The sequence below is a fragment of the Rhinolophus ferrumequinum genome, chromosome 25 (genome assembly GCF_004115265.2).
Source record: "Rhinolophus ferrumequinum isolate MPI-CBG mRhiFer1 chromosome 25, mRhiFer1_v1.p, whole genome shotgun sequence".
Classification (NCBI taxonomy): domain Eukaryota; kingdom Metazoa; phylum Chordata; class Mammalia; order Chiroptera; family Rhinolophidae; genus Rhinolophus; species Rhinolophus ferrumequinum.
Window position 1 is genome coordinate 20399246 of NC_046308.1, and position 13258 is coordinate 20412503.

Genomic DNA, 13258 nt, shown 5'->3' on the forward strand with positions numbered 1-13258 from the left:
CCTCAAAATGCACTAGGACCAAATAACATTTTAGTTTTAAAACCTAAATATCAGGCATTCTCATTTATTTAGGATTTATTTATAATTATGTCTTATTTTTTTGGATAGAAATATCTAGAAAAATGTAGAAGTCTGAAATGAACAGAATTTCAAATATAAGAAAATGTCTCAACACTGCTCAAAATTCTGAAAATAACTGTCAAAGCACTGGCATACCACCTGCAAACCGCCAGTGAAGATGAGAGTCCAGTGAAATCTTCAGGGCAACATAGTAAGAGGTGCAGGGGTGACACAAATTTGGTGGTGGGAGAAGCAGGAGTGAGGCAGATGGACCAATAGTAAATGGTTTTGATAATAGCAAATATTACAATACAGAAATCCTAAGGACAGGAGAGCTTAAAACATTTTCCAGTAGAAACAGGGAAGACCTTGCAATATTACAAATACGTACTTATACATACACTATGGAAAAAAGATTGCAAAGCCATTTTCTGCTATTAGAAGCAACCCAGAGATTATTACATATTCCCTTACTTCACCATCCTCAAATCCAAATGCTAAACTAAGAACCCAATTTACTACCGTTTCCCCGAAAATGAGACCTAGCCGGACCATCAGCTCTAATGCGTCTTTTGCAGCAAAAATTAATGTAAGACCCAGTCTTATATTACATTAAGACCCGATTTTATATTACAGCAAAATAAGACCGGGTTTCATATTAATTTTTGCTCCAAAAGACGCATTAGAGCTGATGGTCCGGCTACGTCTCATTTTCGAGGAAACACGGTATAAACCAAGGGCAATATATTTCATACTTAAATATATATATTCTCAATACACAGGTTTCTAAACAATGAGGCATTATTTGAAATGTTTAACCCCAAAAGATAATAGGGAGTCCAAGTAATAGGTATTCCCTCTTTACTACAGCTTTTTGCTTAAACTCCGATTTTACCTATTTAGGAGTCAACTGGGAAAGATTAACATTTTAACTCAGCCACAAAACATGTAGTAGTAGTAAATGTTCTATTTGTGGGGATCAAAAAAGTATTTTAACAAAGGTAATAGCCTTACAAAAAGGGAAATGAGGCGATTAAAGAGAGATGACAACTAACGTAATATGGCACCCTGGATGGAATCCTGGAACAGAAAAAGTGTGTTTAGTTTAAAACTAAGGAAATGTGGGCCAGCCCGGTGGCTCAGGTGGTTGATTGGAGCGCCATGCTCCAGCTGAGGTCACGGGTTTGATTCCCACATGGGCCAGTGAGCTGCGCCCTCTACAGCTAAGATTGTGAACAACAGCTCTCCCGGGAGCTGGGCTGCTGCTCCATGTGCTGCTGTGAGCGGAGTAGCCGGCAGCCAGCATGAGTGGCCGGCAGTCATCGTGGTGACCTCCGAGGGGGGAGCACAAGGCTCATAATACCAGCATGGGCCAGGGAGCTGTGTCCTACACAACTAGACTGAGAAACAACGGCTTGGACCGGAGTGTGGGGGGGAGGTGGAAGAAGGGAGGGAAAAGAAAGAAAAAAACTAAGGAAATGTGAACAAAGTGGGGACTTTAGTTAATAACAATGTATCAACATTAATTGTAACAAATGTACCACACCAATACATTAATAATAGGGATACTGGGTAAGGAGTATATAGGAACTCTCTTACTATGTTCCTAGTTTTTCCTGTAAATCTAAAGCTGTTCTAAAAAATAAAGTTTTTTTTTTAACTATATACAAAAATTAACTCAAAATGTATCAAAGACCTAAATATAAGAGCTATAACTATGAAATTCTTAGGAGAAAACATAGGTGTAAATCTTCATGACCTTGGATTAAGCAATGTTTCTTGGCTATGAGACTGAAAGCACAAGCACCAAAGAAAAAAACAGATAATTGGACTTCAAATTTAGAAACTCTGACACTATTAAGAAAATGAAAAGACAACCCCTAGAATAAGAAAAAATAAACAAATCATATGCCGTAGTGCCCCCTTACGCACGGTTTCACTTTCTGTGGTTTCAGTAACCCCTAGTCAACCGTGGTCTGAAAATATTAAATGGAAAATTCTATAAATAAACAATTCATAAGTTTTAAACTGCACACTATTCTGAGTAGCATGATGAAATCTTGAGCCATCCCGCTTCATCCTGCCTAGGACATTCCTTATCTCTGTCCAGCATATCCATACTGTTCATACAGCATGATAAAATATTTTGACAGACACCACATTCATATAACTTTTATTACATGTTATAATTGTTCTATTTTATTATTATTGTTAATTTCTTACTGTGCCTAATTTATAAATTAAACTTTATCATAAGTATGTGTGTACAGGAAAAAACATAGTATATGTAGGGTTTGGTACTATCTGTGGTTTCAGGCATCCACTGTATCTTCCGCAGATAAAGGGTGGGGGGTGAGGCTACTGTATCTGATAAGGGTCTAATATCCAGAATATAGAGAGAACTCATACAACTCAACAACAAAAAGACAACCCAATTTAAAAACAGGTAAAAGATTTCAATAGATTTTTCTCCAAAGAAGATACACAAATGGCCAACAAGCACATGGAAGATGTTCAACATCATTAGTCATTAGGAAAATGCAAGTCAAAACCACAGTGAGATACCACCTCACCTCTACTAGGATGGCTATTTTAAAAAAAGGAAAATTAAGTACTGGCAAGGATGTGGAGAAATTGGAACCCTAACAATGCTGATGGGAACGTAAAATGGTGCAGCTGCTGTGGAAAACAGTGGCAGTTCCTTAAAAAGTTAAACAGTTATGGACTGGCCCAGTGGCTCAGGCGGTTGGAGCTCCATGCTCTTAACTCCGAAGGCTGCTGGTTCGATTCCCACATGAGCCAGTGGGCTCTCAACCACAAGGTTGCGGGTTCAATTCCTCGAGTCCCGCAAGGGATGGTGGGCTCTGCCCCCTGCAACTAAGATTGAACACGGCACCTTGAGCTGAGCTGCCTCCCGGATGGCTCAGTTGGTTGGAGCGCAGGCTCTCAACCACAAGGTTGCTGGTTCAATTCCTTGCTCCCGCAAGGGATGGTGGGCTCCGTCCTCTGCAACTAACAATGGCAACTAGACCTGGAGCTGAACTGCGCCCTCCACAACTACGACTGAAAGGACAACAACTTGACTTGGAAAGAAATCCTGGAAGTACACACAGTTCCCCAATAAAGTCCTATACCCCTTCCCTAATAAAATCTTTAAAAAAACAAACAAAAATACAATAGCCAAAATGTGGAAAACCCGTACAATGGAGTGTCACTTGGCAATAAAAAGGAGTACTACGTACTGATACATGCTACAACATGATTCTTGAAAACATTATGTTAAGTGAAAGAAACCAGACACAAAAGGCCACATATGATTCTATTTATGTGTAATGTTCAGAACAAGTAAATCCAGAGTCAAAAAGTAGACTTAATGGCTGCCAGGGGCTATGGGAAGGGTCTAGTGGGGAGTGACTGCTAATGGGTCAGAGTTTCTGTTTGGGGTGATGAAAATGTTCTGGAATTAAGATAGTAGTGATGGTCGTGTAACTTTGTGACTTTATTAAAAACCACTGAATGATCAACTTTAACGGGTGAATTTTATGTAAATTATATCTCAAAAAACAGTTTTAAGTAAATTAACCTAAGAGGTTCAGTCATCAAAGGTTAATGTTTTGTTTAACTTCACTTCTTACAGACTGATTGCTCTAATCGCAGGCTGATAAATGCCAACCATTCTCAGATACAAAAGAGTTGCTCAGGTTGGTAAAAATGTGTTAACTTTCCCTTCCATAGAATTCCAGTTTTCTTCAGTGACTTTACATGCTTGGCATATACTAGATGTGAGTAAGTGCTCAAGTGACTGACTATACAAACCTGACAGGCCTGTGGGGACACAAGGCAGAGCAAGGAGCCAATTGCACACTGGCATTATAATGCCAGCAGCATGATTTGTGGTAGGATATACCGCTAAGTGCAATGGCTAAAACACAGCCCACCTTTCTAGAGAGGAGGGAGAGTCACTTTCCTCAATAATACGCTGAGAACTGGGAAAATAATTCTTGGACTGTGAAAGCTGCTGGGAATAACATGAAACATCCCGGTAAAACTACACTTACTGTTCTTGAGAGCAGGGCTTCTTAAACCAGTTTTATGGTCTCAAGGAAACCATATACAAAAGTATGCATTTGTGCTATTTCTGCAGTGATTGTTCATACCTTCAAAAGATCTCCAACAGACCCCCAAGAGGTTAGGAAGTAGTGCTTTAAACCGATCCCGATTATGTTTCTCAACATGTGACTCAATGTCCACCTGGACATTTAGGGAAAAATGAGAGAAAGCCTCTTCATAGGGTTGAGAGAGCTAAATCTGTTAACTCCCAGCAAAGTCTTAAGTTGCATAATATGGTATCCCAGCTTGAGAGGACCCCCCCACTTTAGGGAGGAGAGAGACCAAGAGCTAAGTCAATACGAAGTTTGTTCTCTTCATACCTTGCACAGAACATTTCCTGTGTGTGAGGCTTAGAGTTGAGCAGACAGATCACTCTTGTCCCTGGCCCCAAGGCTCCCCAGACTTTCAAGAGAAGTGTTCTTAAACTTACCATCTCATCAAGTGCCCTTAACAGCAATTATTCCTGGAAAGAAACCCTTTGGGATATTTTCAAAGAAAACCTTCAACTTTAGCTAAAGGAAAAATACTTGTAAAGTGCCCAATATGAATTGGCAGTGCTCCCTCCTTATGAGTACTTCAGGAGGGAATGTAAGATTACTCTTTCGTAGAATCCTAAGAACCTACAGGAACTTACTGATTATGGACAAATTCGCTAAAATTATCATCTAGACAAGTGTTAACATCTGAGACCTTACTTTTTTCACAGGGTATTTAAATCTGACCAGGCAAGAACAAGCTGCTAATTGCCTGAGAGCCACACACCCAAGGAAGTATAAACACATTTTCTTAGTTTTAGCAGCCTCCCTTAAAGAAAATGTCAAGCCCCTGAGAACAATCTACATATTTGGGAATCATTAATATGGACACCCACTTTTAGTGGTCAACATCAGAGAGCAAATGAGCACTGAGTATAAGGCCAAAACAACAGTGGTTAAAATCTTCATCCAGTTTTTTCCTGCAGCAATCCCATGCAGAAGCAGCTATGCATTCTAATGACATTCTGACCTTATAGAAGAATTGCATACAAGTCACTTATAAGAGATGAAAGAGTAGAAAACTCAATTTTTTTTATCACCATGTTTCCCAGTAAGACCGGATCTTATATTAATTTTTGCTCCAAAAGACACATTAGGGCTTATGTTCAGGGGATGTCATCCCGAAAAATCATGGTAGGGCTTATTTTCTGGTTAGGTCTTATTTTTGGGGAAACATGGTAGTAATCTAAATATTTTGTAAAAAACCCAGGTTTTATTTCATTGCCAATGGTCAAACACTCTAGAAGTGAGCCAGTGTCCTCCTAAAGAAGGCCACTCTCCCTGGGGCAGCGTTCAGGTTGGGTCTGCCTTTGACCTCCTCTGCCAGTCCCTACCCTCCACACACCCTCTAGCACTGGGCTTAGCCCATCAGACTCTCAAGATAGTTGCTGACTAACCTGATATTTCATTCTAGCGACTTACATGACTTTTCTGACAGGATTAGAAAGCTTTTAAAAATAGAATCACAATGGGATAATAGTATCCATACATGACAGCCAACGCAGTGGTGAACTAACAACATAGGGGACTCATGGGATACATTCCACCATCCCCCCATTTGTGAGGTTTGTTGCTAAAGGGGGCACCATTTAGAACAGTTCAGGCAAGTCAGGATTTAAACTGGATCCTGCAGAAGTGATAAGCAGGATTTAGCACCTGGATTCACCCAAGCATCTAATGGTGGCTGACTTGACACAAATACCTTCTTCTATGGAAAGGATTTATTTGAAACTAAGAAGGGAAGTGGGAAAAAAAAAAAAGGAAAGTGTTTTTTTCTGTTGATCTGGCCAATGCCAAGGTTTATAAAAATAAACCTTGACTTTTAAATGTGTTTATACAACTGATAACAAAGCAATATAAAATGTTAAGTAAGCAGGTAGAAAAATACTAGAAGAAAACAAGAAAATCCTTTTAAGGGTTGCTGGAATGACATCTTTAATAGGGCTTTCCGGTTTCATATTAAAATGGAGATGGTCACCATGACATTTAGAAAATAAGCAACTTGATCTAAAATTGGTATCTAAAGGAGGTAACTTTTAGTATCTCCCCCTAACCTTATACCCTTATTAGGCCTTAAGCAATTTTCAATACTTATTGTGTGCCAGACACTTTTCTAAGCACTAGACATGTATTTTCTCATTTATTCCCCACAAAACTCATGAGGTCGATACTATTCCACCTGGATTTTACAGAGGAAAAGAATGAGATTCAGAGAAGCTAAGTATATGGCTGAAGGCCACACAGGTTAAGTAAGAGGTAAAGTGGGGGATCCTAAACTAGGCAGGATTCAACAGCCCCTTCGCCTCCTCTCCTCTGCTTCTCTTGAGAGGACAAAGGAAGGTGCACAATCTCTCCCAGCAACTCTGTCACTCAGTGTTGTGTCCCTGTCCAGTGAGACAACTGAGAACCCTAAGCCAAACTGCCACGTCATTGGGCAGGCTTCCCCTAAGTTGGCCTCCTCTCATAGCACCCTTTCCTAAATCAAAGGCCCTGCCTATAAATTTCTATGTTAAAGGTTCCAATTGTGAAATGATTGACTCATGTAGAAGTTCCCACCATGAGTGAATAGGAAAGGACACTCATGATGGCAAGGCCCTGAATCTTAACTTTTCAAGATGACTTAGAATTGGAACACGGAGGGAAGTGCAGTCAGAAGACAGTATCTATGGTGTTGACGGCCAGCCCCCTCTAAGAACTTCCAGGGAGCTAGATTTTCTGGACAGCTGAAGCATTAAGATTTTATAATGATTTTTCATACCATAATTTGGCCTTCCCCAATATAAACAGGTATCTTTATTTTTATACTAGCTTAAGAAGTTTTAGCTAAATGTGTCACAGAAATCATGCCTGTTAGAGGTGACTACTCAACTCAGTTTATGAAAGAAACCTATGAAGCTGTCAAATGAAACCTCTGTATAGGAAAAACCGATCATCTGACTGCTGATTTCAACCTAGGATTTAAATAAGTTACTCTTTTCTCAGAGGCTTGACTTCATGTCTTGCAACTGATTCTCTACGAGAAGGCTAAGAGGATTACTCAAATCAGTCCACTTCAATTGCTTGTCTACCTTCTTAATGGTGTTAAAGAAAAGACATAAATATGGCTGTACCACTGATCAACTATCAGCCACAAATTAGGGTGGCCCCTTTTAAAGATCCCTACAGACAATGATGACTAAAATGGTGCCAATTCATAACAAATCACCTCTAATGAAGAACACACATGAAATTAAGCTCAGATAATCTAACATCTACTCTTTAGATTTAATGTGCATGATTAACTCTAGTCAAGATCAAGTTGAATGTTTTGAGTGTCCTCTGCTGTTATTTCCTGTCCAACTGGCAGGTGACAACATTTAATACGGGGTCAGTGGCAAGATACAGAAGCAAAGGAGGAACAGCACAAAGTATGCATATTTTGTAATCTAACATCAATTTGTTCACTTGAAGGAAAAAACACACAGATCTGAATGGGATGATCCAAAGCATTTCTATTGTGTAGTTCAAACAGAAGATAGTATCACTAATAGAAAAGCAGGTATTACACCTCGAGAACTGGTGAACAAAGATCCCTGATGAAGATAAGAAAAAGTTGAAAGGGTCTCACATAAAATTACTAAAGTAGAGAAACATACATACGAAAGCACTACCCTAACATTGTTTGAACACAATCTTAAACCAGCCATTAACTAAATTCTGTTGAATGGGGCGGAAAGTAAACCTATTTCCAACTAAATTTGTTAGTGAAGACCATTAAATCTAAGGTCTGCTGTCATTAACTTAAAAAACGCCTTTCTTAACCATTTTAAGCACATTTATCTAAATACGGCAGAATTCTGAGGCTGGACTGTCAAAAATGGGCAATACTGAGATTCTTCATCTTTATTGTAGACATACATAAGTTCTACCCTAACAGAGACCAATAATATCTTTCTAAAAATTACTTAAGCATAAAGATGGATATACATTAAGTATGATATATACATGCCACCTTCAGATCAGTGTGTGAAAGTGATTCAAAAGCCTCTCTGCCAGGACTCTACAAAGAGAATACCAGTTAGAACTTTTATTCAAAAGGTGCCGGCTGAGTTGAAATCACAAAAGCAGTTCAAATCAGTTTTCCTTCATTTAATAAGCATTTCTCCATTCAGAATTCACCTGTCAACATTTCAGGTGATGAATTTAAGTTGTGAAATACTCAAGCACTCTCAGGTTTGAGGGGAACTACATTTGGGAAGACCAAATATGAATGAAGTACTAAAGTGCTTTCTATCAACTCACTGTGATGCCAAAACAGATTGTGTTAAGACAGCAATTAACCAAGAACTCTTTTACACCTGAAAACACTTTTTCTTCTAGAGAGTTTTTTTTTAATGCTGAAAATGAGTATTACTGACATCATTTGATACTTTATCAAGTAGGTAAGAGTAACTTTATCAAGTAGGTGAGAGTAGTGGTACCAGTACTCAGACAAAGCCTGACTTTAAAATATTAACCCATCAGTATGCTGGGAAACTAGGGACAATAACTACACCAGAGTCCTTGATTGGTTCCATACTAAAAAAAAGACAGATATGGGCCCACCTAGGACATAACCCTTCCTGTCAACTGTCCCAAGCACATTTTATGTATTCCAGCCCAATACATTTCAGGGAACCAGAATGAATTCACAGCTGAGTCCTGCAAACCTCTTCAGAAACATTCAACAGTCAACAAGATACTGGAACAATAGCTTCAATAAATATACGACCTTGAGGTGATTTGCAACTCCCTGGAAAAAGCAAGTATCTAGACCGAGCAGTTCTAAATCACAGGTTTTTAGCTAGGGGAAATATAATTGAAGTCTTACTTTTGTGAATCCACATCTAATTTATAACTGGAAGTAAAAAACAGAATTAAAAAATCTGGTTACTCCAGTCAAGCACCTAGAATGCACCAAAGAGTATTCCTTTGGGGTGTTCACCTCTTAAAGAAACATCAATACAGAGGACACTGGTTTTGTGAGCCATCTCAGAGCTGGAATCCTTACTCTATAGCATGTAAGTCAACAACATACCAGACACACACAGCTATTACAGAATTTGTGTGCCAACATACACTGGTCCACAAATTCATATGGGAGCTGAGCAGATATTCCCTTCACCTGAAAACTACTTAGAAGCAAATTCTAGTTTAAACTCGGTATTCAGACTTAGAAGAAAAAGTTCAAAGCCATGCTTTACTAAATCTAGTTAATATTTAGTCCATTTAGTAAGTCAGAATGAGACTACACTTTAGATAATACTAATGAAATACCTACACAATGTTACTAACCTCCCCACCTTTATAAAGAAACACTATTTCAGTAGTAACAAAGCCTACTTTTGTATAGCGATGGGGGGATTTCGAGGCCGGCTGCTTCTTCAAGTCAAGGAAAGCATCTCCATTTTCTGTTTCGCCCACACTTCTCCTATCCATGGCTCCTTGGTCTACAATTCTTTGCACCTGGAAGATAAATCAGCACAAAACTGTCACGGAGAACAATAATTTTTCAGAAGTCTTAACTGTTTAAGAAACTGAAACTCTCTCTTAAAATGACTACCTTTAAAAAAAAAAAAAAAACCCTTACAATTACGCTATAAACCAGAACCCAATTGGAAATAAAACCACTGGTAGTTATCTCTTCTAGTAAATAAAGTGCTCTAAGCATCAAAAACGTAAGGAAAGAAGTGGAAGGTGCCCAAATTAGGGTAGAGAGCCTTTAAGCAGCTTTACTACAAAAGGATATCAAGATTAGTCGTTGCCACCCATAGGGACCGTTCAGGGAGTAGAGGGGAAGTTTCCCGGAGTGGGGGCAGATGGGAAACTCGTTGGGGCTGGGGATCCGGTAAGTCGGGCTGTAATACAGTGCCTGTCACTTGCCAATGGACGGCGCCAGCTGCCCCTTGTTATCCAGGGGCCAGGGTCTGGGGACGGAGCCCGAGCGCCCCTCGCCCAGCCGGCCGCACCTGTGGCCATGTCAGGGGCGCCCGTGGCAAGGAAGGAGCGAACGCCGAAACTCAGCTTTCCCGGGCCGCGACCCCAACCCCCGGCCTCTCGCGCAGGCCCCTACCCAGCGCCTTCCTTCCGAGGAAGGGCGGGGATGCTACTCACGAGGGGAGGCGGGCCGGAGGGAGCGGGAGGCCGAATCCCCCGGCCCGGGCGCTAAGCGCAGGAGCCGGCGCAGGCCCGCCGCCGTCCGCTCCGGCGGCTCGGGCCCCGCCAGCCCGCTGCCCGCCCGCCACCCCGCTGGCCTGGCGTCCCTGCCCGCCCCCCGCGCGCGCCCCGGCGCTCGCGCTCAGGCACGCGACCCCGGGAGCAGCGCGCCCGCGCCCCTTCTCTCCCTGCGGGCCCTGGCGCGCGGCGTCCCAGACCCCGCCGCCGCAGCCAGCCCCTTACTCGGTGCCTCCGCCGCTTGGCGGTCTTTCGCCACGGCCGTCGCTCCCCTCCCCACCGTCCGCGCCGGTCCGAGGGCTACTCCGCGAGGCCTTCACGCTCGCCCCCCTAACCGCTCCGGCTGTCTCTCTTCAGCCGCCGTAACCGCGGCCCAGCCCTCCGCCCCTCCTCCCTGGCCCCCTCCTCCTTAATAACTCCCTCCACGCACCCGGGCCCCAGCACCGCCTTCGCCCGGATGTGAGGTGGCCGCGGCAATGCCGGACGGAAAAGAGAAACATCGCGACGCGCTTCCCGGGCGCTGGCCCCTGTGTGCGCTCGGTAGCGGGAAGGCGGTGGCTGGGAGGCGGTGGCGGCGGAGGCGAGGAGCCCGGGTCGAGGGCGGCGGAAGCCCTCCCTGGTGCGCGCAGGCGGTCGTCGTGGGCAGCCCCGGGGAGGATGCCGCGTTCCCACGCGCGCTTCGGGGCGGGGCGGAACGGGATGGGCTGTGCTTGGGGCCCGCGCCAGGCTTTCCTTTTGGGAAGGAGGTGGCAGCAGGGAAGTGGGTCGGGGTCCGCGGCTTGGCCCGACTTGGGAGCGTGTCGACGGCTGCGTTTGCACAGTTCGAGCTGGCGGCGAACCCAGGGGCTAACCAGTGCGAATGAGTTAGGCGAACCTGGGGGCTTTTGAGCCTTCCGGGTGTGGGCTCGAACCTCAGCTCTTTTACTAGTGGTATAATTTTGGTGACATCTCTGAGTTTAGCTCTTATCCTTTCTAAAATGGTCTCTCTGTATAAGTCTGTGAGGAATAAACGAGATCACGCGTTGATGCCTTAGTAGGCAAACTTGCCACGATTGCTTTTGATTGAGCTAAGGGCGACAAATGTATTGAAATGTTCCCTGCCGCCCATAACCAGAAGTCTGCATGGGAAGGGAAAGTGCAAGTGTGTGGGTGAAAATGAGATGGCGAACGAACGTCAAGCACTTCGTACCCAGTGCCGAGACTCTGGCTGACAGGGACACAGAAACGCAAATGTTAAATCCCTACTCTGTGAGCAATGAGAGTAACTGCTGTGCGTAGGGGGGCTGGGGGGAGAGGAGCCGTCAGGAAAGGTTTGACCGAGATCACCTGTGAGCCTGTTCTGCAGGATTATCACCAGCTCGTTTGCCCAGTGGGACCGCCCAGGGTTTGTGTAAAATGATACAGAGGTGTGGAAGGAATCATAGCTTTTCTTGCTAAAGGGTATCGAAGTCTACATTTCTTTGAAGGAGACTACTTTCTTTAGCTTCACTTTCTTGTGAAATCAGATTGGGCAGTGAGTTATCACTTAGTCCTTCCTGGAGTTTTGACAACAGAGAAAAGAATTATGAAAACGTTTTTCTTTTCCTCTATAATACTGAATAAAAAGTGTTTCTTACAAATGATCTGTTCTCTGCAGGCAAGAGGTAGAGGGAAACATTTGCAAATTGGAGGAGTTTGCATCCCAGCTCTACCCTATAGGCCGTGGAGAATTAGGCCCTTTATTTTTAGCCCTGATTTTCTCATCAGTAAAATTAGGAAGATGATAACCCACTCAGAGGGCTATTGTCAAGATTAAATGAGAAAAGGTGGGTAAAAAGCCTTACACAGGGTCGGCCCAGTGGCTCAGGCAGTTGGAGCTCCATGCTCTGAACTCCAAAGGCTGCCGGTTCGATTCCCACGTGGGCCAGTGGGCTCTCAACCACAAGGTTGCCAGTTCAATTCCTCGAGTCCCGCAAGGGATGGTGGGCTCTGCCCCCTGCAACTAAGATTGAACACGGCACCTTGAGCTGAGCTGCCTCCCGGATGGCTCAGTTGGTTGGAGCGCAGGCTCTCAACCACAAGGTTGCCGGTTCAATTCCTCGAGTCCCGCAAGGGATGGTGGGCAGCACCTTGCAACTAAAATTGAACACGGCATCTTGAGCTGAGCTGCCACTGAGCTCCCTGATGATGGCTCAGTTGGTTGGACTGGAATGCGTCCTCTCAAGCACAAGGTTACTGATTGGACTCCCGCAAGGGATGGTGGGCTGTGCCCCCTGCAACTAGAAAACGGCAACTGGACCTGGAGGTGAGCTGTGCCCCTCACAATTAAGACTGAAAGGACAACTTGAAGCTGAACAGCACCCTCCACAACTAAGATTGAAAGGACAAACAACTTGACTTGGAAAAAAGTCCTGGAAGTACACACTGTTCCCCCAATAAAGTCCTGTTCCCCTTCCCCAATAATAATAATAAAAAAAAATCTAAAAAAAAATGTCAAAGCCTTAATGGTATATTAAAAAAAAAAAAGCCCTATACAACCTCCATAAAGCTGCTGGATATTTTTTTTAAGCCTATACAGAGACATGTTGTAGGTGAGCAAACAATGGTGGTGGTTATTATTAAAACCAAATTGCTTTTGGAATCCAGGTTCTTCCTAATGCTGAAGAAATGGTCTAATCTCCTTGCCATTATGGAGTAATGGAGATGCCTGTTCTTTGAAGCTCTTAAATCCTAATCTCTGCCACTTGGTGTCAAACCTGAGCCAGTCATTTCACTTTTCTGGACCTGTTTACTCCATGTCAAAAAATGGATAGCAGTATCTACTTTCTAAGCTTGTAGTGGGAATTAGACATAACATATTAAAAACACTGTTCTGGTTATCT

General features: G+C 43.2%; 1 protein-coding gene across 4 annotated transcripts in view; it reads right to left on the reverse strand.

Annotated features, from left to right (window-relative positions):
• EIF4ENIF1 (eukaryotic translation initiation factor 4E nuclear import factor 1) overlaps window positions 1-10811 on the reverse strand; it is a 42362-nt gene extending 31551 nt beyond the window's left edge. The window contains exons 1-2 of one of the 4 annotated variants that reach the window (XM_033097722.1): window positions 10623-10770; window positions 9567-9689 (exon numbers count right to left, since the gene is read on the reverse strand). In XM_033097722.1, coding sequence (XP_032953613.1) covers window positions 9567-9662 — 96 coding nt within the window. In that variant the 5' untranslated portion in view covers window positions 9663-9689; window positions 10623-10770. Of the gene's footprint in view, window positions 1-9566; window positions 9690-10192; window positions 10314-10337; window positions 10464-10622 lie in introns of those variants that run through there. The other 3 variants (XM_033097723.1, XM_033097725.1, XM_033097726.1) reach the window with 3 other exon arrangements.
• Between the last annotated feature and the right edge of the window lie 2447 nt (window positions 10812-13258).